Below are 27,189 nucleotides of genomic sequence, written 5' to 3'. Positions count from 1 at the left end.
TGGAGAATCAGTGATTTGGCCATAGGCACAGCTTTCAATGTTTTTTCTACGTACCTTGAGGTACCGGGCGTGGCTCATGAACACTGCAATGCTGGGGCAGATGGAGCATCCCACAGAAGCGTGCCCTCCCCCCGCCCCGCCCATGTGCTCAGTGGTGAACCTGGAAGTGGACCCGAAGCACTTTCAGGTCTCCTGGGGGGCATGCTGGGGGAGCCCCCCATTCCCCTCCAGCTCAGCGATCAGCTGCGGAGCCCAGACCCAGGCCCAGGAGACACCAGTCACCAAGCCAGGGGAGCAGAGAGTCCCCCCTGCACACTCGCTGGCAGACCCAGAAGTGGAGCAGAAGTGCTTCGTGTCTGTTGCCGAGCATGCTGGGAGCACCCCCATGCTTCTGTGGGACACTCCATCCACCCCAGCATCTCAGCATTCATGAGCTGCCTGCTACCTAGAGGCATGTAGAAGAAACAGTTAAAGCTTCTATGTCTGACTCACCAAATCTTTCTGAATTTCTCCAAATTGATTTGGAGGGTTCCGATTCAATTCAGAGAGATTAAAGGGTCCTTTGATTCAATTCAGATCCAGAGATTTGGCCACTGAATCCGGCCAAATCTCTACCAAACTGAATCAGGGACCAAAGCTTTGCATAGCCCTATTGATAATCCATAAACCTGGTTTCAGATGTGATGCTGCAATTTTTGAACATCCATTTCCTCAGACATCAGAAGATTGCACATGCACATTTGAGGCAAAGTTGGATTTCTTCATTAATGTCAGCCTTCTGTGAGAGATGGCTTCTGAGGTAAGGGAGATATTTAACAGGAGTCTCACCATGATTCTGAATTACCAGACCTGGGGTCTGCTCATTAAGGAGCTTGTTGATGGAGGACCTTAGTCTTCTGAATGTTAAGTATCAGTCCCATTTTCTTGTAAGTCTCGATAAAGACCTCAAAAATTTTCTGAAGGTCTACTTTAAATGCGCACACACTACAGCATCATAAGTATACTGGAGCTCAATGACTGAGGTCAGGGTGATTTTGGTTTTGGCTCAGAGTCAGCTGATACTAAACAGCTTTCCATCCATTCAGTAGTTTAGATCTATTCCAACTGGAATCTTGTTAGTGGTCAGAGGTAGTGTTGTGGTATGAAAAATTGAAAAGTGATGGAGCAATGACTCAGCCTTGCTTAACTCCCATCTTAACCTCAAAGGGATTCATTAGTGAGAACCACTGCTTGCCATACTGTCATGGAGCAGGCAAAGAAAGGTGACAAATTTTGGTGGGCATCCACACTTCAGAAGGATCCCCACAGTGCTTCTTGGTTGACAGAGTTGAAGGCTTTTGTGAGCTCAAAGAAGGTATGCCAAACAATATAAAATTTCCTCTGAAGAGTACATTTTTCTCCAATGGCTATATTGTTCTTAATTACTATTTGAATTACTTATATTTGTATATTATTTTATTACATTTGAGAAACATAGGCATGAATTTTATTTGTAATTAAGTTATTTTCAACAGAAAAGAAAATCTCATGGAAAGTTCGGGAAATCAGCTATGAATCTTTAATTTTCCCAATGTTGTTACTGTGAATTTTTCTTCTTTTGTTTTATATTGCTACAAATATTTATATGAAAACCAGATATCTTTTTCTTATGAGCTCACCTAAACTTACTCACCTGAAATCACAGTATACTTCTGATATTATTTCAGTCATTTTTACATCAAGTAATGGTGATATTAACTTATAAACAAGGTATTTTAATTTTATAAGAAAGTTGAAAAAATCAACCCTTCAAAAGAAAAGGTTTACTTGCTTCCATGTAAATATCCAAAATTAATAATAAAAGGAAGATAAATATTTTTAAAAGAAAAAAATTAAAAGTATTTTGAAAGTATTTTTCAAAGAGAATATTTAGATTTTCATGCAGCAATATGAAACAAACTTTGTTACCTGAAGTGGCATACTTGGATAATTAGCTAGAACATTAATCTAAATGCCTACACTTACAGAGCTCTGGCTAACTGTCCCCTTTTGTAGTAGAAAGGAACTGAATCTGAATCTTTCTCTCTTTTAAAATTATTTTCTAATTTCACAAATTCTGCAATTCAGCAAATGTTTCAACTGTTATAATAGTTTTTCTGTGATGACAACATGAATACAGCCATGATTGAAGCTATGACTATTTAAATGAGTAGAGACAGACTAAGTCAATTAAATTTAGAGAAATGGTTTAAACCATTAAAAGGACCAAAGGTACTCTTGGCCCATCTGCACTGACCATGTATTAATTACACAGAGAAACATAAACACTGAAGGAACATTAATTTTAGGCACTTATAAAAGAAAGGTAGATAAAAGTTGTTTTCTTTAATAAACAGCTTTGAGAGCTACTTTCTTTCCTCAAAAGAATAGGTAATACATAGGAGCCTGTAATTGGCTTACAAAAGGTTCATTTATATTTTTCTGTAATTCAGTGCTGATATAACAATTAAAAGGAGTATCAGAATGATAGGTAAGGCATGGTGATAGTCGAAGTATCTATTAAGATTGGAGAAACTGGACCAAACACGAGCCCAAATCACATAGTCAATTTAAAACAGCTATTCAGTTTGAAAAGCTCTGCTACAAGGCCTCAGACCCTGCCACCCCCTTTCTACTTTGTTCCCTGCCTCTATCCCCGCAGGGCAGATATTATGTTGCTGTTGTTTGTGTCCAGTGAACATTAGATGCTAGGTGCAGAAAAGCCATTAAGTGTTTAGTGATCAGATCCCATGGCTCCCTCTTCTCTACCGCAGTATCAATCTCACTAAACCACCCTCACATGGGCTTGATCTCCTTTTCCTGGCCCCACGTATCATCTAGTCCTGGCTGCCCAGGGGACTAGCTTCAAGAAAAGAGTTGTAGGGCACTCTGGGCAATGCCTATGATCTGGTGCTTAGAGCATTTTACTGGAAATGTGGGAGATGAAGATTTAAAATCTCTTTGGTGAGAGGGGGCTTCCTGCACCCTGTTCAAGTACCCCACTCACCAGGCTAAAATGTAGCAGATGTGTTACCTGGGATTACATACATGTCTAGCTAATTCTATCTGCCCTGGAGATTTGGAGCTTTTTCAAAAGGGAAACATAGAAGTAGTACAGCTATGCAAGTGCAAACAAAATCCAAACTCTGTATAAATGCCACTGAGGTACATAAAAATGAAAAAGGAGCTAGACCTTGGAGTTTCATGTAAATCTACATTTCTCTTCTGGACTAAGTATTGCTTTTAACTTTTTTGAGTTGAGGACTTCCTTTGGATTTTGAAGGAAAGCTATATGTTCTAGACCAGGAGTTTCCAAAAAACCGTGGCCCAGAAGTGGCATACTGCAGCCTAGCAGTCACAGCCAACTGCAGCTGGAATTTCTGGCTGGAAGACAGGTAAGGATACCCCCACCACCTGGGGGAGGGAGGGGCAAATCCTGCACTGCTATGGGCCCTGTGGAAGGAGCTGCCGCCTCTCCACCCAGCTCTGGGGGGCTGGGGTTTGCTGATCCGTAGCCACTTCCAGCCTGGCAGCCAACCATGCTGCAAACCGGCAGCTGACCCACAGTGGAGGGGGATTGACCAGGCTGCGGCCCAGGGATTGAGAACCCCCGTTCTAAACTATCTTAAACCAAACAAATGGAATACGTAAGACTGACATACAGCAGTTCTCTGGAGCCTGGCAAAGCCAGACCAGGATTTGGCCCCAATAAAAGTTCACAGTATTTATGGGATTGGTGGGCCAGGATGACATAAGGATAGATATGAAAATGGAAACTGAAATTGTTTGAATAAACAGACATGAGGTGAGAAGTCCTGAAATAAAATATCCTAGAGATGAAAACTGCTTTTATGGCCATGTCCAGACATGCGTGGATGTTTGGTACCCTGGGGACAACTAGTGGTGACGCACCTTGTGCCACTGCTAGTTGTCCCCGAGAAATGCCTGTGGCACACATGCTCTGGCACTTGGCAAGTTATCCCGGGTGGGGTTGGGCAGCCTGGGGCCAACACTGGACTGGTCCCAGCAGCCGTACTTGGGGTCCTGGGGCCTCCCGGGGTTGCAGCAGTGGCAATCCTGCCACGCGGAGTCTGGCCCACAGTGGAGTGAGGCTCTCGCCGGCCAGGCTCTGGCTTTGGGCAGCACACGCTGCTACCACATGCGTCACTCCACTTTTTTGATATCCAGGGGTCAAAAAACCCTCCGCACTTCTCCCTTGCATTGCAGGGAACAACTGAATGTGTGGTATGTGGCGCCGCAGGCATGTCTGTGATGCCACATACCCCATGACCGCGCTCATCTGGATGTGGCCTATGTGTGTACAAGGCAGGGTGGAGATGCACCTTACAGACTAACTAAATCAGAGATCCATAAGCTTTCATGAGCCCAAGGGCCCATCACTTCATCAGATGCTGGTATTGGACATGCACAGAGTAGTCGATCAAACAGCCTATATTCTATCGATTCTGTACCACTCAAATAGATTATTCGATCAACTGTTCTGTGCATGTCCTTTCACAGCATCTGATGAAATGAGTCCAGGCTCATGAAAGTATATGCATTTCTGATTTATTTTGTTTATAAGGTGCACCTTTATCCTGCCTTCTGTTTGAATCCAGACTAACACAGCTAACTACCTCTCTCTGCTTGATGTGTGCAGAGTTGACTTAAAGCTGGATTCCAGTAGAAGAAGTCAACTCTCAGTCTAAGACTCTCTAACAAATAGCTACTGTGGGATGTTTCCCAGTATTATTTGGCAACCTGTTTGTCACGTATATAACATTTGTACTTCAGTTTGACAAATTTCAAGGACAGAATGATGGAAAACACTGGGCCTTGCTATACATTGTCTCTTTTGCAATATTAATATGAAATGGCACTAAGAAGATAAGGTAGAAGATCTGGGATCTGATTGTGCAACTGTTTTCTTACACAAGTAGTCTCATAGAAGTTAATGAGACTATTGACAAGATGACTCAACAACATGAATGAAGGTTCCATAAGAGGATCTTCAGAAAGCAATTAAGTTGGTACACCATTGACAAATAATTTAATTCCTAGACATATGCACAAGCACCAGATTGTCAAGTGTTTCAAGTGTTAATTTATAAGTGTTTGAGTCTCCTCAGGCAGAAAGTGTCTGGTCGATGATTGGGCATTTTATTAATGCTTATCAGTTCAATGTAAAATATGAGGGTGTGCATCATTTTTAATGAAGTAAGACATACTGTAGTTAAAGACTAGAGTCTATGCAACAATATTATAGGATCTGCCAAATTTTGCTCCTGACAATTCAAGATGACATACTATAGTTCAGGCATTTGGAGGCATTCCAAAAGGTGTCTGGTTAACCATTTACAGATCATATTTATGTTACTATCTTTGCATTCTTTTAAAACTCTTTTAAAAAATACTCTTTTTTGCAGCATTTCTAAAGTACCTGTCAACTTGGTATTTAATCATTCCAGAAACTGTAGCTAACAGCTTAGCATAGTTAAACTTTGTAGTGGAATTTAATAGTACAACAGTGCTGGATACTGTAGAAAACACAAATCCATCACACTTTTAGATAAATGACACTTCCACAGCTTAAGTCTCATAAAATGAACTTTAATTAGGTTTCTAACCACAATCAGCAAGGTTCTGGAACAGCTTTCCAGTAGAACTAGTAAAAGCAAGCAACTTAACTAGCTGTAAAATGGAACTTGATAAGTGTATGGATAGGATTACATGCCATGATTGCTTGCAAAAGCAAGGGTCTGGAATCTATTAAATAGGAGGTTCATTTCAGTCCTATGTGACTCTAAGTAACCATAAGTCAACATAATTCTCTGTTGCCTGAGACCTTGTATATCACTTATATTTGTGCAAAATGGATGTATAATGTTCCCTGTTCCAAATACACTTTATGCAGGTGTAAATGATAAAAAAAAATCAAAACACCAAGACTACAATCATTGCCCTTAAAAAGTCACTATTTTACTTTATGAAATGCCTCTCTCAAATTCAAAGTATAAATATAAATTGCAGTCTAGTAAAATACATCTTAAAATTCCAAATGTGGCTGCTGTTCTCCCCACTTATCCAGCCCCTAAAGGCTTTAATCTTCCTGCAGACCTCAACAACCAAGTTTGCAGCATTAAGATCAAACTTAGCCCTATTGTATCACCATGGGAAAGTCTGCTCCAAACCTAAAGTCAACAATTTACATTTTTATAGGTCAAAGCCTGGATCTTCAGTGACATGCAGAAGTTAATTGAAAGCCAGAGCAGATAATACATCCAGCATGTTCCCTGTGAGAAACATGGCTAAGTAAGCATGAATGCATATTCTGCAGCTCCTGAAGATTCAGGTAATCTTAAAATATAGTTTATTACTGTGTTGTAGTAATCTGGTCTTCAGGTTCAAGGGCATTTCTCTATCTTAGGTGCTTATTTGGTACCCATAAACACAGTATTGAAGTCCCCTGCACATTCTTACATAATGTAGGAGATTACTGTTGTTTTAGAGAAATCAGGAGCTTCTTTCAAGTTGCTCAGGGTATCTGTGACAGGCATAAAATTGAACTCAAATTTCTTGAAATTTTGGCTCTACGACTGGGCTATACTTCCTTCTATCACAGGGTAGAGAAAAAATCACATTAAAAAAGAAAGATCGTAACCTTCATGTCAAGGTTTAAAAACAAAACAGAACCATATCGGTCACTGCCAATTACTAACGAAGTAGGAAAGCTTATCTGAGTGAAACTGACCTAAAATGACTGGTTTTTGCCAGTAAGAAATTCAAAGTGCCAGTCATAACTCTAAAGACCTGACACACTTCTGGGAGGCTCAAAGAATACAGCTAGACAAAATGAAGAAGAATGACTCTGATACCACTCTTCTATGGCAGTAAACAATTCAACTGCAATCTGACTAATCTTACCTGCAAATAAACTGAAAACTGCTCACAGAGCTAACAGCAAGATACTATAGTTATTTCCTACTTTTGAAGCATAAGAAATGTATTTAGTCAAACAAATCCAAAAAGTAGACCCCATCTCCCAACCTCTACTAGCAATTTATAAATAGTCAATACTTACAATAACATCCAAAAAAGTATCAAAAGAAATTCACAGACTGATAGTCAAGCCACATACATGAATATCAGCCTTTCAAAGGGATGTCAGTTTCAGCAAGCGGATCTTAGGAGTAATGAACTGTGAAAGTAAATTTATACATTTGAACTTTCAAGTAACCAAAGTAAGAATTATACAGTGGTTCCTGACATACAGCAACTATGGGATTATGAAGTGATTCAACTATTTAAATGATAGCTGTTAGATGTAACTTACTTCTTTATATCCAAAAATGATACGCCCATCATTGAGAAGTGTAGCCTGAAAAGTGAAACTGCCCAGGCTGTAATTATCCTGGAGATGTACATGATCCCACTGGACAACCAGTGCTGTGCCTGTGAATCCCAGAATGGGAACAGAGAGGCAAGAGAAAGAAAAACATGAGAAAAATAATAACTAGGTGCTATCCTGAAGTCAATTAATTCAGTTTATATTAAATAAAAATACTTGGCCTGTATAGAGCATCTTTCAGCCAAAAATCTTAAAGCACCACAATAGAATAAACACTAGTTGAGCAACATACTGTCTTTCAAGGTAAATATCACAGGTCTGTAATTAATTACCTCAATTTCACATATAGATAAACTGAGGCAAGAGAGGTTAGTGGCTTATCTCAAGCTGTACTGTGAGTTTGTAACAATTGCCAAGAACAGAAACCAGTGTTCCAAGTCAAATCTTGCTCTTTCAGCTACACCGTAAGACTATTCATTTGTTTTGCAACAATGCTTCTGAACACTGGTCTGTTAACAGAATTACTGGTCTTCTAAAAGTGATTACTTGGGGCATTCTGTTTCCCCCGTTTCTTTTACATTAATATATCTATAATTATATTTTCTACCTAATATAAGCTTTCACTGAGATTCCAAAGACTGAAAAAATATAAGGTGTTGGCAATAAATATTAACTACATAGTCTCAATTAAAGCTACAGACAAGGTAAATGTTAAGCCTAATGGGTAGAGCTTTAGTTGCCAGAGGCTTATTAATATTCATTGGAGCTTTTGGCTCAATCCCCATCCATCCCACTAAAAAAGTACCCCCAAGTGAGTTGCATGCTTTAAAATATGTTTGATACTGAAAGTTAGAAAACCCATTCAGGGAGCTAGGCTGAGAAACTCATAATCAAAACAGTGTTTACTGAAAAAGTCTTTCATATTTGGAACTATATGCTTCTTCCAGCACACATCTTTCTCTACTATTAATGGGAATTGTGTGCTTTGATTCATAATGCTTGATTTCCATCTCTCATGGGACTACTCTGAGGACGCCACAGGGTGGGTCAATGTGCTTCTATCTGGATATATTTTGATGATTCCTTGAAGTATCTTGGTCGTCAATCTTCAGTGTGAAAGCTTACATTCCAGTTTTTTAGTACTGGGAGTTAGGAAACTATGAACATACACATCTTTGATGCAGTTTACTGAAACAAGTCCATCCTACCATTTGCAAGTGCATCTTTCACTAACATACTTATGCAACAATATTCCTCACAGATTGTAATGAGTATGCATGCACATAAGATACTTTACAGTTATTAACCAGATTGCTTTGAATTGTAACAATGATGTATTTATAATTTTAATTTTAAAAATATTTTTCCCCTTTCAGGAGTCATTTTCACTCACATAAACACAAGCAAAAACACTCTATAATCAGTGAGATGGTGCATCTCCTGATGCACATTCATCCCAGACTTCTGGTACCGGGATGTCTGCAGCCTCTGTGGCATTTCCCCCCTTTCTCGGGACCCACTGGAGAGCTCTTTGCAGGGCTAAGTTCCATACGAAGTAGCAGCATCAGTGATACTTAGATAAATCATTAAATTCTGCCTATATCAAGTACAGGGCTGTTTTGAAAATTATGAATTTATTTTCAGAGTACAACAAAGGACAAAACAGGAGGAGGCAGCTAATGATGTGCAACTTGTTCCATTTCTTTTCATTTCGAGTAAAGGGTTATATCCACAGTCATAATGAATATGGCAGTTAACAGAACTTCACACTCAGAGAAGTGTTGATGTAAGGAAGTTCTCAGCCTTCAGGGGGCTGAAGCCCAGTAGCAAGTGATCAGCAGTAAATAGTCTGCCTGACTGGAAGGCTGGGAACAAGCTGCAACTGATGGCTGCTAAATGAAGGCAGAGGGCTTAAACACCAAAGAGGGTTAATATCTCCAGGAGCACAGTGCAGTGGAGGAGATAAGTCTGTGGTTCTGAGGGAGAAGCACAGAGCCTGGGTTGCCCCTCTCAAGATCTGAACAGAGAGAGCAGGTTTAGCGGAGGGTTGTTTGTTGGTGCCTGGTTGCTTCTTTTGTTGTATATTTTGTTTACTGCGGGGATAAGATTGCCGAATGTAAAACAAACTAGTTGGAAATTCCCAAACAAGGAAAGAGCTAGCTGACTGGCCTTCATAAGGTTGGTTAGTGACCTGCTTACAGTTGGCTTCTCCTGAGGAGAAATGTGCACTTTGAAGACTTGGACTGAATCAAATGCTCTTTACCCTGATTTTGTATCTTAAGGTAAATTACACCAGGATTGAGAAGGGACACACAAACAGGTAACCTGGTGCAGCTGCGTGCAGTCAGTGACTACTACTGCATCTTGCCAGTATGGGGCAAAGAAGAAGATAATCACCTGACTGCTACTATCAAACAGCTAGTCTGCAATGCACACAGAGGATGAATCTCCACACGCAGAGAGTGCTACTGCTTTTTGCCACTGTGCATACCCCTGTATGCAGGGTTGGCAGGGGGCAAATTGTCCTGGGCGGGGTAGCAGAGGCTGGAGCCAGCACCTGTGTTGGCCCCAGCAACCTACCAAGGGGCCTGTAGCTCTCCTGCGGCAGCAGTGGCGGCAATCTGGCTGCTCGGAAAGTGATTGGCAGCCAGCATGGCTCTGGCTGGCCAGGCTCTAGTTTCTGGCGGTGCATGCTGCTGCCATGTGTGCCACGCTGCTTTTTTTTAGCACCTTTTTTTTTTGACACTGGGATCTCCTGGTATAACCCCCCCCACCGCACACTGCTAATTAGCAGTGTGGTGAATGAGTCCACATGCACCATGTGCGGTTTGTGGTGCCTCAAATAGGTTTGAGGCACCACAAACCACACCTGCACACTTATGGGGATGTGTCCCAAGAGATCACACCAACACTGGTAGAGTTTCACCCTTGATTTTTCAGAGGAATTATATACTGGATTGGGTTTAGGGGCTACCACGATCTGTCTGCTACTTTTTTACACTGGTTATCTGTCCACAACTTGAAACAACTGCCCAACCCCACCTTTAAAAGCAATTTAACAGAGTCTGCTTGACCCAACATGAAGACAGTATTTGAGGGAGGTATTGACCATTAAACGGTCCTCTCTAAAGATCCTCAGATCCCTTCAGTAAGGACCATAGGTTGTAGACCTTCACATTAAATACTGGATGAATGTCACTGATTTCTCCTTTTGCAAATTATCTGGATAGGGAGTACAACTTTCTCAGATATATTTGAAATATTTGAAACAGTTTTGACTGGACTCATACTTTAGGTGCTACGTTTCTGACCACTGATTGGACTTCAAGAATGAAACTTCTTGTTAATACTTATGATGGCTAATGGCTAATGCATACTATGTTTGTAAACTTTCTATAATGTGTGATAAAAATCACTCAGAGGAAATATTCCTTCCAATAGAATCATTTGCTAGTATATTCATGGAAAGAAAATACAAAAAGAATGTGTTGCATACTGGACTCTTCCAGCTCTATCCAGCCTCTCCTCCCAAAAATAAAACATAGACCCCACTAGTATAAACATAAATATAAATAATAGCTTCTAAATTTACGCTCGTATTTATAAAAATCTTGGCCTTAGCTGCCAAAGTTCAGGCACTCATATTTGAAATGTTTACCATAAAGCTTTCAGTATGAAATCATGTGTGCCTCTTTTGTGTCATCACTAGATTTACTATTAGAAGCCCAGGGCAAGCAGATGTCATTTCATCGCACAGGTCAAACTTTCAACATGTTCGTTTTAACAGACATCGTATGACTAATATCCCCACATTTATGGGTTTAGAAATGTCCCCTAAAGAACAGCTCTAAGTATAATGCTGCATTTTTATCCTTTAAAATTTCCTTATCAAGAACTGCTAAGAACTTTTGGTATTGTTGAATTTATTAGGTCCCTAGTCTGCATGTTTAATCATTGACAGGCTTATTAATCTTGTACATGCCCTGTTTAGGTATATGCTTAATATCACATCTCACAAAACAATTTTATTAGAGCTACTAGGTGGACAGGACTTACTGCATGAATTGAAGCAAGATGGCCATGTACATTTTCAGGAGAATATTTTCCTTTTAAAATTAATAAAGTATATTTCAAGTCTGGAAATGGGATCACATGCTTTTAGCACATATTATTTTTTTCTTCAGTTGTTTAAGAATAAACATTCATCAACATCTAACCATGTTCAATTCATGTTATATATATAAAAGAATAGTTTAAGTAGTTTTCCCTTCAAATAAGGATACTTTAGGAAAATAAAAATAGCCAAGGGAGAAAGACATATTAATTTATGAAGAACTATTACATACCATTATCAAAGTACCTGACTGTTGAATTTCTTGATACACTGGGGTCAAAATTTGCCATTAGAGGTGCAATGTATTGTGTGGCTGTGAGCATTCGATGAACAACTTCTCCAGTATATATGAAACCTACAATAAAAAAATATTGAAACTGTTTCAGTAGCTTCTGACAATATGTAATAAAAGTCAGATTTAATTAGGTATCAACAGAGTTTTAGACAGTCATCAAGATAAGTTAATCCCAACACCAAGGTTTTGCAATAAATTAAAAAACAACAAAAATTGCACAAAAAATTTCTGAGGGCAGCTAGAAAATAAGATTTGAGATGAACATAGGAGAAACCATTTTAAAAAGTAGGCTTTCATACTGGAAGAAAAAACAGATCAAACTCACTATTCAGTTAGGGTTTTTTTCACTTATAGGCCAAATCAGAAATGCTGCAAACAGTGAGCTATTCTCTAAGGGTCCCAGTTACCACCTTCAACATTTTCTTTGCATGTTGTTTCTCTCCTCTTCATCACTGTGCCTGTTTCCCTTTCCAATTGTCGGCTCTTCAGGGAGAAATTCTGCTTTTCTTTATATGTTTATAAACATGCAGATTAATCTTTTCAGCAGGATCTGATTTCCAATTTTGAGAAAAAAAAGATGAAGGGCGTAAGAGAGGATGTATTTGCCATGGCTGCAGGGCTAGCTACACCTCTGACCTATCCTGATCTTTTGTTCACTCTCTGAAGGGTTTGGCCCTGTTGCTTTATCTTTCTAGGATGGAATTCTGCAATAATCCCTATTTTAGATTCACTCAAGGCTGCAATATACCATCTACATTGTGCTTATTTAGGCTACTAGCCAGTTGCCTGTCAAGAATGATAGGGGGAGTGGGCAGGGAGGGGAACCCCATGCTTCCCCACCCACGCCTGCTCCCCCCTTCCATCCTGCTGCTTGGGGTCCAGGCCTGCTCCCCCTCAACCACAGTAGTGGGGGGAGCGGAGGAGTGGACCCAGGCCTGATGTGGGGGAGGACTGGGCCCAAGGGTGGGGAGAAGCCAGCCCACTGTGGTGGAGGTGGCGGGGAACAGCAGGCCCAGGCTGACCCAGTGGCGGTGGGGGGACAAGAGAAGCAGGCTTGGGGCTGACACGGGGGAGGGGGAAGAGTGAGCTAGGGCCCAAGGGGGGCAGGGAAGAGGCCCGCTCCTCCCCTCCCCCCACTGCTGCTGTGATGGGCTGGGCCAGTCCGGCTTCTCCCAACTGCATCAGGCCCGGGCCCACTCCTCCCCTCCCCCCCACCACTGCCGCTGCCGTGTCGGCCTGGGTCCACTCTTTTGTGTTATCACAGCCCTGCATGAAGCTCACTCCACCCCCCACTGCTGCGTTGGCTCACACTGGTCCTGTAGGCAGTGATGACAGAAGGGGGGAGGGGTGGGCCCAGGCCAGCACCACTGGCCTCGCCTCCCCTGTACAGTCCCGACACTTCTCCCACCCCACGCTGTTCCTGCCACCTCCAAGGAGCAGGGGGGGAGAGGGGGAAGCGAGGCCAGCTCTGGTGGCCTTGCCCACCCTGCTCCGTTGTTGCCACCTGCAGGGAACAGGGCAGGGGGGGCGAGGACCCTGTTCTGTCCGCTCCGTTGCCACTGCCTCTACAGAGCAGGGTGAGGGGGTGAGGCCAGCACGCCCCCCCCCCCTCCATCCCGTGTTCCCGCCATCACGGCAGCACTCCACTGGGCCACCACCTCCTGGACAAATGCTGTATTTGCACACTTGGTATTATGGCCAGGCAGACAGATTAAGCCTTTTATAATACTAGAACAGGTGAGTGGATATGGCATCTGTGCTTCTTGCCTACGGGACTCTTGTTTTCAGAACAAAACAGTATCATTTACTGTAATTCTGGGAAGGACAATTAGAGAAACAGGTCACTAGAACCACATATAATTGATGCATATATCTACTGTATAACACATCTAAGGTTTACCAACCCTGACTGTAGCCTAAGCAAGCCTAGCTTCCTCAGATATCCTTAGCTGCCATACTCAGTCTGCTTTCTGTGAACGATGGAAATCACTTTCTGAACTGTTATAAACCTTTGTTCTTGTCAATTCTTGGCTATGACCCTCCATATCAAAACTAGTCTGTTAGCTGATAGGAACCAGAAGCTAGAATTGACATGTCTAATATTTTGGGTAATGTCTCTTAACAACTCTTTTTAAGACTTAAGTGAAGTTTAAGTTATTGCCCCCTTCTGCATAATTTCCCTCTTCCTATTAAATTAATCCCAATGGCGAACTTTCAAAAACAAAAAACCAAACTGAAAACAACATTTGAGTTGGTCAAACAATATCCCACAAAACAGTTTTCCTCTGAAAAATGCTGTCTCCCCACTTTTCTTCTAATCTCTCCCCAGTTTTCTTCTAATAGAGGGAGGTTTTGTCTACATTCACTGCCATTTTTTCTGTCAAACATCTTGTTAACTGCTTGTTAACAGAATACACAAATTTCTGATAGTCAGTTTTATGTGTTGAACTGTGCAGTGATTAGAGATGACTGGCTATTTGAAAAGGAAAACTGAGCTGGTTAGAAGCAGTTACCACCAAATACCAGGCCATAATTTCAAATGGAAAAGACAGAAGAACCATTAATTTATAAGTATAAACCTAAACTGAGCAAAATTCTAGAAAACATATTCTAGGAAATATCTGACATTGACAGGAAATATAGATTACAGGACCTTCTTACCTTTGTTTTAATTTAAACAACAACTTTCAGTTTTAAGGGTGTAAAAGAAGACATACAGTATTTTGAAATGTGAATACCTATAGTTCAGCTCCTAAGTTACCATTTAGAAGTAATGATTGGCCTGGTTTTCTGAGATGTAGCTCAAATGTCAATGATCAGTTTACTAACTGATAGAAAAAAATATATATATTCTACCTGTTTGTTTGTTTTTTTTCATTCTGTACCTACTTTTGAGTCATTAAAAAATCTGAACTTTTAAAATATTGTGTTGTTATTGGAGTTTCCAGAGTTTCATTTGATTATCTGTCCCTAAGACTGTGTAGCCATCCTACTAGTCAAGAGTCCCTGGTGCATTTTCATTACTTCTTCGTCATCGATGTCTGCTTCTTAAATGTCATTCCCTTAAGTCAGGGCTATCCAACTAGTGGCCTGTGGCCCACTTGCACCCCACAAGGGTTTAAATTGAGACTTCCAGGATTGTACCTAGCTGCTGCTCCCCCCATTGCTCTGGATGTAGCAGCACTTGCGGGGCTCCAATCCCCACCCCTCCAGCTTTTGCTTCCTGCTCCACCCCAGGGACTGGAGCAGTGCAGTAATGCAACCCACAGAGTTGGAGGAGTCTGCAGCTGGAGAGCTGAGGATGCAGCAGGGCACATGGGCAAAGGGGACTCCCTGGGTCTGTGGTACAGTGGGAGGACACCCAGATATGTGGTGTGCTGAGGAGATGCTGAAGTGTGCCAAAGGAGATGTCACTGTATACATTGCAGGGGGAGAGGGAGGAGGTGTGGAGCATGCAGCCCCAAGGGACTCTGGCTTCTTAGAAGTTAGACAGCCCTGTTCGGTCAGACAATTAAAATAGCTTTGTTTCATACAGTAGTTCTTCACTGGTAGAGCCTGAGGTACATGGCTATTGTCATATTCCTATCCAGCCTTGCAACTACACCTCCAATATTCTGAATCCATTCTCCATTATATATAAAAACTTTAAGGTCACATTCATGTGTCATAATTTCCATTAACAACTTGGATGAAATTCATCACTGGAATCAATCCAGGATCCTAACATACATTTTGTTTTTCACTCTTTCCTCCCAATTTACATTGAAAATGTTACTATCACAATAGTACTAAGATACAATAGTACTATGGAAGGATTAAATTCTGTTAGAGGCCTTATATAAATAAATAAATACAGGTAATTAGTAATCATAATATGTTGTGTTTTCAATTGTTTGCCAAATACATTTTTACTGTAGATAAAAGCAGAAAGCGGGAGGAGAATAGCGGGAAACAGGGCAGGCTTTGCATGAATATCATTGCAATAAGGACTCCAGTCATGCTTCACAACAGCTTGGGAAGATGCACAAAATCATTTCAAAGCATCCCAGAAATTCAAAAGCTGAACCACTGTTGAATGTAGATATTTTATCCTTGCCATTAATACTTTAAGTAAGTAGCAAATGTAAAATTACTACTGGATGGCCTTTCACAGAAATTTGGCAAGCACTGGCTACACTGTCCTTGACCCTGTTTGCTAATGGTAGCAAACACTTACTCTTGATCATTTAGTCAGGGAAGACTTCTCCAGACCCACAATTTCCCGAACCATTTAATCCTTCTTTTGTGGGAGGAGTTTGCAGGGCTCCTTTCCAAACTGACTAAAGAAGCTGGGAAGACATGATACTATTCACCCCAAACACGACCATATGAAATTTATCAAGCCATCATGTTTTATTAAAAAAGGTCTCTTTTAAACAAGAACGAATATAAACAAAAACTACATAGTAATAATTAAGAAATAAGAACGGAAAAATATTGTGTGTGTGTAAACATAAGCAGAAAAAGAAAGAGGAAATCTTTCTTAAAACAGCACCTAAGGGTATATTAAAACTAATTTCTACTTAGTGCAATTTCTAGAACATATATTGCATCTAATTCCTTCCATCCCAAAGGATGTTATATACTATACTCTGTACATTTCTACATATTCAGCAGCAATCCATGGATAGGTAAATATTTACCTCATGAAACATAGCAGAGATAAAAAAGACATACATCATTTTAAAGGGGAAGCACTATTTAAGTTGATAGATTTCAACATTTCAATTACATTTGGGAACAAAAGAAAATGTGCTCTGTTCCATTAGTTAATCTATAGTCGAAATTCAGTGATCTTAATAGAGTTCTTTTAGATTTGCACCACCTGATTCAAGAGCAGAATGACACCTTGTATTGATCCTCAAATATCAGGGTAGTTTTAGCTTTGAAAAGATTGCAGGACTTGGCTCAGTGCTGGACTTCCACATTTGGGCCTTCTCTTTTGTTCATTATCTGAGGGCATCACTGTCACCAAACAAGTTTTCTCCATTATTCGTCATAATCATTGGAATAAGAAAATGCAAGCTTTAGGTGGTGTGCACAGTTTTTTAGCATCCTTTGTTTCTTTGAAGATGTGCCAAAGCATATGGCAGGCAGATTAAGTAAAAGAATGCTGAACCGTTCTATCTCTTTTCTTCAGTTGGCCCTGGTTCAACAAGGTATTTAAAACATAAGTTTAACTATGCATGTGAATTCATGAACTGACTTCAACAGGACTACCCACAGGTTCATACTTAAATTATGATGCATGTTCTAAGTACCCTTTTAAATTAGGAACAAAACAAAATTTGGTTGTAATTTGCTGAATGCTGAAGGTTCAAACACCAACTAGCATCTAAAAAGCAGTCACAAATCAGACAGAATAAAGAATTCAGGAGAAGTAACAATGCAGAATTCTGAAAAAAACCTGCAGCACTTATGTGCATGTGAGGAGAAGGGTATGCACAATTCTCTTCAGACAGCATATATTTCTTTTAGAAGCTCAGGCGTCACAGTGTAGGGTTCATTTGAAGTTATTGCAAGATATAGGTTCATACAGGTGTTTTATCTTTCTACCTGTGCTATTTGTAAAGTTTCATGTAATTTATTTGAATAACTGATATTTCCTATAGCTTGAAACTTAAGTTTTTTTTGCTGGGAAAAGGTATAATCTAACATTTGAAATAGCATACTTAATACATTACAATATTGCACATGGCAATTTTCAGTATCTACATATCTTGTCACTTCCATTGCATTCACTGTATTGTTTAATTATCATTGGATGAAAATGCAAAACTAAAATGCTAGTCAGCTGTACAGAGCTGGCAACCTGGCCATTTTATAATTTTTTCCCCAAGACTAAAAGCTTTAATGGCTCCAAGTGACAGCAGCATAGCTAATTAATGTAAAATTCCTTTCTGAAATACTCATCATTGCTTAGAAGAGAGTTTTTTTACATTTGTCAGTTCGCCAAAACTACCATTGTTAAAAAATAAACACATAGAGTAACGTCTTCTATTACAAATACCAAGGATTACATTTGATAGGAAATGTGGAGAGAAACCATGACATTTCTTTGGAATACACTAAAACAGACTGTAATTGTGTTTCTCTTGATTTTGTACCTCTAAAAACAAGAGCCTGATTGGAACATCAGATGAAGTTCAAATAATACATCTCAAAGCAATGTATATAGCATGTCAAATGTCTCTATCTGATGTTCTTTTAAGATTGTGCACCTTTGTATGTGTGTATTTATGGTCACAGTGACATATATTACTTGGATGACCTGTCAAGCTCTCAGTAGAATAAGTCTGTTTCTGTTTCTTTCAACATCAGCTGAAGTGAGATGGGATTGGAAACAGGAAGTTCAGACATTCCTTGGAATTCTCCTTGTGTTCTAGTCTGTGTGTACCCATGTTTGTTGACTTCTAAGATGTGTGACTAGGTTAATTTCTTCTTCTTAGGTTACACAAAGACCAGTGGATCAAGAAGGAGCAGGGTTGCCAACCCAAGACAATTTTTTTCAAGACAATCTGCAATTTTTTTTACTGGTGACCAAATGTTTTACTAACATATGTAACCTTTCTTCCAGGCCCTGGACAAGGGTGGGTTGAAATTTAGGGCTTAACACCAAACATAGTAAAGAAGTTTGGTCAGTAAAAATTTTACAGATTATCAGTAAATATATATATATATATATTCTTGGGCTGGCAACCCCACTTGACTGCAGCAATGGTTTAACACTCCAGGGGTCCTCTACTCACCCCTATACCCTGATGCCTTCAACTACAGTTTGCACTGTGTAGTTCCCTAAGCCTGTCCCCATAGCCTTACCCCCATTGGCGCACCCTTCAGTACTGGCACAGACCCTCAAAGAAGGGCTCTTGGTGCAGTGTTACAGGCAGGAATGCAGCAGCAGCAACAGCAGCAGATGATGACTGGAATGAAGGTGCTAGAGGTTATGAATCCTTGAGAGAATGCTTCCTGCAGGGTGGTTCACTCTGGCTTAGATACTGGGTGGTGTTGCTCTTCTCTTTCTGTCAACACTTGCCTCTGATGAGGGATCTTCAATCAAGCTCTGGCTGTTCAGTGATTTTAAAGATGGCTCAATTTTATTATGGACTTTTTAGACTTATTTTTTATGGTTGGTCTAAAATGTATGGACAGTTGGCAACCCTGAGGAGGAGGCATTAATGTGAGGAGGACTGCTAATTGGATTATTGGGTAACTAGAAATGGATATATTTAAAAACAGGCACATTGATGTATACTGGAAAATAAAAATCTAACTAAACACATAGCTTTTACATGTACAGAAATCAGATATAATTTTTTTTTTCATTTTTATCATTTAGCCAGCGTTAAGCAAAACCATATGTTCAAAGTCTTACTGATACAAAGATATGTGGTTACATAGCTAGAAAAGTAGCTGTCTGCCAGCAGTGGCTGAACAATGAAAAGTTTTCATGAAAGAGATCTCCACTGGGCAAAGACTGAGTTGCCAGTCAAACATATAGTGCACTGTGGGTTTATTGGTTATTTTCTTGCAATATATAAACTAGAAGGGAAAACCCAAAGGAGTTTTGGGAAAAGAAATACAATTGAAGGAAAAACTGTCCTCCTAAGGGCCTGAGATACATTTCAGGCTAAATCACCAGATATGAAGCCCCAGAGTCAGTGATGTGATTTCATATTCAAATAAGCAGCTCAACCATTACTCATTCTCACTGTATTGTCTTGCTACTTGCTACTGTGTTACTGAAATTATTTTTTCATTTCTACATTTTATTTTTCTTAGAGGGAGAGTACACAGATGAAAATGTTAAGTAGAGGTTAGAACATTTCTAAAACTGCTGCATGATGGCAAGATGGGGGAGCTGCAAAGAAACTGCCTCAGCTCTGTTACTTAAGCAATTTCTGTCATGCAGAGCATTCTGGAGTGTTCTGAATGGTCAGCTCTTACCTGGTCCTTTGTGGTATTTTTTTTTGCAGGGGGAATTATTCTTTCTTAAATAGCTCCGTGGCGGTGATGTGCCACGACAGGCTCAAGAGGAGGCGAGGGAAAACCATGGGGAGCACAAAGCCCAGAAACAGACCCCCCGAGGGGGGAACTTACCTCTGGCAGCTTTGGCGGCGCAGGAGCTGGGACTGTGGTGGCAGCCACAGCCACAGCTGTGGCTGCGCGAGCCGGCATTATGCCAGCTTTTTAAGCAGCTGTTCCCCACGTGGGAGGCAGCCGGCCCAATCGCAGTGGCCAGCATGGCCGCTGCAGGAAGGTTTAAAAGCCCTGACAGGACCCATGGGGAAGGGGAGCCAGAGGGAGAGAGGGTTGGCTGGCAGCATGTCCGGTGTGCTGAGGCTCCCACTGGGAAGAGGCACTCTGTAACCCATGCAGTACTGGCAAGCAAGGCAGGGGAAACCTTTGAGCCCCTGACCAAGGCAGAGCAGGGGAAGTACAGCAGCTCCCTGCTGGAGGCGGGCCAGGATAGACAAGTGCTTCCCCTGGAAGAAGTAGAGCAGGGGAGGGGTTCGGAGTCCCCTGGAGACCGCTGGGGAAGAGGAGGCAGCTCCACATCCTGCTCCTCCCCAGGAGAATATTATTTTTGAAGACGATAGGGAGAAAAGAAAATATAGGAAAGGAGAGAAGTCCAAAGGATAGACAGTGAAGGGACACGAGCTGGCTAAATTATTCAGTTGCGTGCTCTTCCCTCCACTCAAGGCCTACTGCGGGGCAAGCCTGCAAGACCGAGGCTAACATCGGACCAGCACGTGACTGGTTGGCAAGTGGAGGGGGTGTAGGGGAGGCGGAGCCCTGTGGAACATCGCGCCTAACAACTGTGAGTACAGCCATGTCAGGGAGCCCCTCTGGGAAGATCTCCACTGAAACCCTCCCATGAGAATTTAACAGCAAAGTCGTGGCAGGTGAGTCGAGGGGAGGGACTACCTTACCGACAAGGGGTATTACCCATAAGGCAACAGACATCACAATCTCTAATCCCAAAAAATAGCTCATGATGCAAATCTTAGCCAATATCAAGGTTGCACTAACTTGAAATGTGTAGAAGTAGCTGGCCAGACCCCTTTAGCCTTTTAGTTTAGCACAGAATTGGTATGGAGCTGATTTACCAGACCTGACAATTTCCCCCACAAGAGGAAATCTGTAATATTCCCATTCAGAGAAAAAAACCATTGAAATCAATTGCATGATTCTTCTCAACTTCAGTAGGCTACAAATTGAGCCCCCTTATTCAAAGTGGTTGCTGGGTCCAATATTTTGACAATTGCTCTTGATAAACATTTGTATGGCTCACATTAAGATATAGAAATGTGATCATAATTGTAATGGAAAGGGAAACAAAGCTGGGTAAGAGACCATCCTGATATCTTTTGTCAACTTAATAGTTCTTTTGTTACTGAAAATAACTGTGAGTGGACCAAGACCAGTACTTGTTATAACTCATACAGTTTTGTAAAATTAAGGCTTTCTGAGAATTTATCTTCTATTTGTTGTTGGCAGATTAGTATGTACATTGTGCGCCTGTACTTTTGTCATTAAGAAAAGAAATACCATTATTCATTACTACTGATATAAATGAAAAGTGCACTCTCTCAGTAAATTACTGTTCCTCCATAGGAGAAAAAAATAAGTTAAATATTGGAAAACTGACCATGGGGCTTTATAAACATCTCCTCTTATAGTCTGCAGGAATCTCCTGGCTAAAAAAATAAAAATAAAATTTAGACTTTGAAAATTCAGAGACCAGTGCACTCTGGGAATAATTCTACAAAACAAAATTTTAGAAAATGTATGTCAAAACAACCTTAGCTATACAGTTAAGAACTTTTTGGAGCAATTTCTAGACATTCACACTTATAATTAGGAAGAAACAAATGAATTACACAGAGAAAACAGAGTATAATTTACTGTTGCACAGTTAGACACTGCACCCCAGTTTTAGGTAGTTGGAAAATACTTGGTAAACCCAATCTGTAGTCTTTGTAAAGTTGGCAAGGACTCATGCCAAACTGAGTGTGGAACAGACTGGAACCCTATCTAAGTTTACTTTGACATGCCAAGTACATGGATGATTTATGCCCACAAAACCTGCATAATTTATTCCACCACAAATATAAGTATGCTTAAAATCACTATTTTATTTGATGACAAGGAACTCTGGGTAAATGTGATATTTTTTATTAGACCAACTACATAGTTGGAAAAATTGTTCTTTGCAAGCTTTCAGGCACAAACAGCCTTCTTCAGGCAAAAATAGACTCTGCTGCTATTTGTTTTATATATCACTGGAGAAGATGATGCTGTTGTTTAAAAGCCTTAGGCCTTGCCTATGCTACTCTTTTCTTAAAATGTATCACCATTGCTCACTAAGGCCATGTTTGGATGAGTGTGGACTTGTGGTATATGGCGCTGCAGACACATCTGCGGTATCATACAACACACATGCAGGCATTCTCCAGGCTGCTACCTTGTAGCATGGGACTTTTTTTTTTTGACCCAGAGAGATAGGAAATAAATCATAAAGGTAATAAGACTGTGCCTTCCACAACAGGATACAGGGTGTATGAGCTGACATGCTGACAGATATCGATCTCTATTACAGTCAGATTTCTTTGGTACTATACCTGTTCTGTTTAATAATCATACAGGATTCCTTTGTATAATGCTTTGCAATCTGCTGATAAAAAGCACCACTTATTTGAACTAGGTATTTAGCAATTATTGCTTATGTCCCAAAGTTGAACCTTTATAAAAGCTTTTTTTCCACTTCTGCGTGCTTTAATGTAGCTGGAGGGTTAGGGTAGACACGTAGGCAAATCTGTAGCTACTGAAAAATTACTGCCCCATTAATAGACATATGTATATGGATTATCCTTTCTACTGGCCAACAGAATCCAGGTCGTGATTAATACAATTAGCTGCATCTACTTTGTGAGTCCTATGTGAATACTATGCCTATTCATAAGCCACAAATTGACTGTACATTTAATGAAATATATTGTGTGCATAGGCAGTACTACTGTATGTGAAATACATAGCAAGTACTCAATAAAGTGTGTATAATATTTTCTGCATTCAATAGGGAAGAAAATATGTTTAAAGTATTTCAGTGTTATCTGAACATTTAAATACATGTTCTGTTTCACATAAAGGAACTCAACTGAGTCTTTATATACATTTATATGTACAGTAGGAATTCAGAGTATTTGGACAAGTAAATTTGTGATATTATTAGCTTTCCAAATGGAGCATGCTGAAGAGAACTGAAAGACTATTGTCTATGTTTTTAAAAGGAAATGAAAGGGAAATATATTTCAAATAAAACATTATTTACTTTTAAAAGATTGGAGGGAAAAGAAGTTAAAATAATTGTTTAGCTGGGATTTCATGGTGGTTATTTTAATATGAAAACACTCAAATTCAGCAAAGTAGCACCATATCTCTCACACATACACACAGAGATGCATCTGGCACACAAATTTAGTTTTACTGGTTTTATAAAGGCAAAGAAGCTTAATCCTCTCTGAAATGTTTAAGGTTAAAAGCTGACATAGTAAAACAGGGTCATCTTAAATTAAACTCTCTGGTATAAAGGCTTCAAGTCCTGAAAAATGCCACCTTAAGAAGTTGAAAAATAAGAGAATTAACTGCTGCAAAATGGAGCACTGTAAATGGCCACATGTATTCTACCATCTGAACATGCAACTTTTTACGGAAACAATTCTCCTGCAGACATTCACAGACACTAACATTTTCTCTATTCAAAAGTTCTTTGTAAAACATTCCTTTCTAAGTTAGGACCTAAAGAACCCCTGTCACATTTCTTCTATAAATTAATGCCATTTGAAACCCTATCAACGATAACTGATTTCCAGAAACATTTTCTAAACTGCACAGACAAGGGAAAATAAAAGTAAGCAAGTAATTATTCTGTTCCAATATGTAAAAGATGTATTCTGCCATCTTCCACTTGTGGAGTATTTATTTCCATGAGAATTTAGCCCATGACCTACTTATCACCTTCCTAAGAATTATTATAATTCTTCAGAACAAGGGACAGATTTGCTACAAGTAGTTTACTGCTGGGTGAAGAAAAATATTTACTTCTTCAGATGCATCTCTTCACTGGGTCAAAGAACTATGTTTTGAGTAAAGATAAAAATGACTGTAGACATATTTTGGTAAATTGGTTTAAGTCTATTCATTCTTAGAATTTCCACAGAACAGAAAACATGATTTAAACTTACTGGACCAACTCCTTAGCTGCTGTAAGTTATTAGAGTTTATTGCCTTTAGAGGAAGTCTTCTGATTGCACTAGCTGAAAATGAGGCCTACTGTTTATATCACCAATGGATTTTTATTTCAAGCATTTGAACATCTGATATTTCACTTGGAGAAAGAGCAGAGCTGCAAGCTTTTAGTTTGATTAAAAACCCAGTGGGATGTTCTTTTTATAATTATTTTAATTGGAACTACTGAGGGTAGCTCAGACTTTTTGAACTTTAAATCTCTTCATATTTATTTTTCATTTTCAGGCAGCTCATTGGACTCCCCATCTGGCAAGCTCTAAAATGCTACTGCTTTTTGTCTTTAATCCTTTCTTTTTCTTAGAAGCTGTACTAGTAACCTGCCAAATCTAGTCTTGTCTAGGTATCAATTAGACCACAAAGGGCTCTGCCTAGACATCTAATTTTGATAAACAGATGGCAAGATGCAGGAATAAGACACATTAGGAATAGTGTTGCTTACATAATAATTTGATTAGCTGACACATATTTTACCCAAGTTCAGTGGCTTAAAACATAATTTATAGAACTTCTCACTAAAAATGGTATTGGTTAACTGCTTTATTTTCCACCTTTGTATTTTTCAGGCATTTTAAAAAAAAATCATTTAAGACATTTTGAAGCAAAATCATTGTCATCAACTCCCCAAAGTATTTCAGAATGTGGAATTCTATCAAGAGTTAATATAATTGACTTGTAGTTCAGAGCTAGACAACTGTCCTTATATTTCTTTGTTGTTTCACCAAAGAAACTCAATTTGAAGTACTTCACATTCTTCCATATAACCCACACCCTTTTCCACAAAACCAGATATTACAGGAATGGGGGCATGCAATATCTGTGAGAAATGCAGCTTCCTATGGCTCTGGAAATTTGGCAGTGGGAAACAGTGTCAACATTAATTGCCACACCTGTAGAAGGCATGGTAACTAGCAATGGCATTGTTCTGCTGGTGCCAAATTTCTGGACCTGGGAGCAGTTCCCCCAGCTGGATGACACAACCCCACATGCTGAATCAGGCCAGAGCACAGGTTTGGTCACAGCGGGACTCACAGCTGGACCCAATGTACTAAGTCAAGTGGTATGTACCATGCTGGGTCTGGTGCTGTGAGTTGGGTTGGACCTGGCATATGGCTCTAGGAATGACAGGTCAAACCCAGAATGTGGCCTCAGGCCTGGCATGCAGCTTTGGACTTAGTTGTGGCTCTGGTGTCAATCTGTGGCTGGACCTGCTCCATCCTTGTGTTGGCAGAAGGGGAAGGTTTGCAGGAATGGTGCCCGAAGCCGAGCCACAGCTGCTGCTGCCTGCCTCCCCTAGGTCCCGCACCTCCACAGACAGAAAGATGGTGGCAGACAGAGCGGCCTGCAGCCCCAGATTTCTGGGCAAGGTTAGTGTCTGTGTCTTGGATCACCCCCTGGCTGCAGGCTGGGTCTGTTTACACATCATAGGAAAGGGGTGCTAAGAGACATGCAGGCTGCCTTCAGGAGTGGCTGCCAGCTGCGCGGAATCAGATGCTGTTGGGAAAATCCCCCTCCCTTTTTCCTCTGGCTGCTAATTTGCAATTACTTACCTGAGGTAAGACCCTTTTGTATTTCTGCTGACTTTCAGAAACAGAGTAAACTTTGTATTCAGGGCCATGTTATATGTGAAAAAATATGATAACAGACTTTACGCGAAGTGACTAATTGCTGTTCGATAAGGCGGCTGCAGAAAAGTGTCATCCCAATTCTAGTTACACTAATATTAGTGTATAGGTAACCAAAAAGACAGCAGCAACTCCCAGATCCCTAAGACAATCAAAAGTATTAAATAACTGAATACTGAGCTTAGTGCTCATTCAAAATTAGTGCAGCAATGAATCAGTTTCTCATGCCCTTTTACACTACATTATTCTTGTAGCCCCCTGGGGAAAACGAAAGAGTCATTTTTATAATACCAGGTTGACTTGGAGTGCAAAGCCATAATCTTCTCTCCACTTGAGCATTAGGATATCTGAAACAGAAACCCCAGAAAGTATAAATACAGCACATTTTTAAAATTCATAATCTTGTCTAATAGGCAACTATTAGACACGAATCTTAGTTCTCCTAAACACATTTTTGTGCATGCACACATAAATGTTTAAAAGCTAAGGGAATACACTTCTCTGGATGTTTTTTTCTTCTGTTCTCTTCATATTAAAAGTGTTGTGTGGAAAAGTTGAAAATAAATAATGCGATAATAGTAGTGAGTTATGGCAGTGTGTTTTCCTGCTTGGTTTTCATAGCTGCTGTAAAACGCTATGTGACCTGGTGTGCTGTAACACATTATGCTGAATATCTCATTTAATTCAGCAAAGAATTTGGGGGTGTATGAGTGGATCGTCTTTTTCCGAAATGCCAAAAGACATCCTTTTTCACAAGATATACTTGACATCATTAGGAATGGTGAGGGAATGGGAAGGTACTTTAAAATGAAGAGGCAAGGATAGACTATAATCAAGTTTAATTTTCATTGTACAATTGACACCTGTTAATAGCAATATATTGGAGCTGTATTGATATTAATTAGCTGTTGCTGTTATAGGGAAAGTAATCTGAACCCATGCTAGGTTCCCAGAGAAATAAATGCTAATATATGGCTTCTTCTCTTGCTATTGTTGCAAATGGGCATTGACTCTAATTGATGTGTATGTTCCTAATTGGCTTATATATATTTAATTGTAAATTCTTTTGAGTCCTTTGAAAATCAAGGCATACTGCTATTTAGTTTCTAATGACTTGATCATTCCTTTCTGATCAGGCACTTATTCCCCTACAGAAAGTATTGGGACAAAGCCATAATGACCCCTACAATATATAGTATCTACTTAGTGAAACGTGATTGACATTTGCTAGTTAGCAAACACCTCACACCTCCAGCCAAACAAGACTATTTTGATTTCTAGACGGCTTGGAATTAGACAAAAGAATGCTAGGGAGAGTCGGATTAGGTCACTCAGGCAGAATATCTTGGCTGTTGTGCTACTGTGGCTATCCTTGAGCATAATAAAGGTAAAGTTGAGGTCTAAATGAATCTTTAAAGGTAAATGTAGTGTTACATGCTTT

The 27,189-nt window shown here is 40.1% G+C and overlaps 1 protein-coding gene across 2 annotated transcripts in view; it reads right to left on the bottom strand.

Annotated features, from left to right (window-relative positions):
* The window catches only part of PLXDC2 (plexin domain containing 2), a 513,252-nt gene that overhangs the window by 127,964 nt on the left and 358,099 nt on the right, over positions 1-27,189 (bottom strand). For both annotated transcript variants that reach the window (XM_059729061.1, XM_019497583.2), the window contains exons 5-6: positions 11,713-11,835; positions 7,352-7,470 (exon numbers count right to left, since the gene is read on the bottom strand). In XM_059729061.1, the coding sequence (XP_059585044.1) occupies positions 7,352-7,470; positions 11,713-11,835 (242 nt within the window). The remainder of the gene's footprint in view (positions 1-7,351; positions 7,471-11,712; positions 11,836-27,189) is intronic.

Source organism: Alligator mississippiensis, chromosome 5 (assembly GCF_030867095.1).
Source record: "Alligator mississippiensis isolate rAllMis1 chromosome 5, rAllMis1, whole genome shotgun sequence".
In the NCBI taxonomy this organism is placed as follows: Eukaryota; Metazoa; Chordata; order Crocodylia; family Alligatoridae; genus Alligator; species Alligator mississippiensis.
The sequence above is the reverse complement of the archived record's forward strand: the minus strand, read 5'-3'. Positions and strand labels throughout refer to the sequence as shown.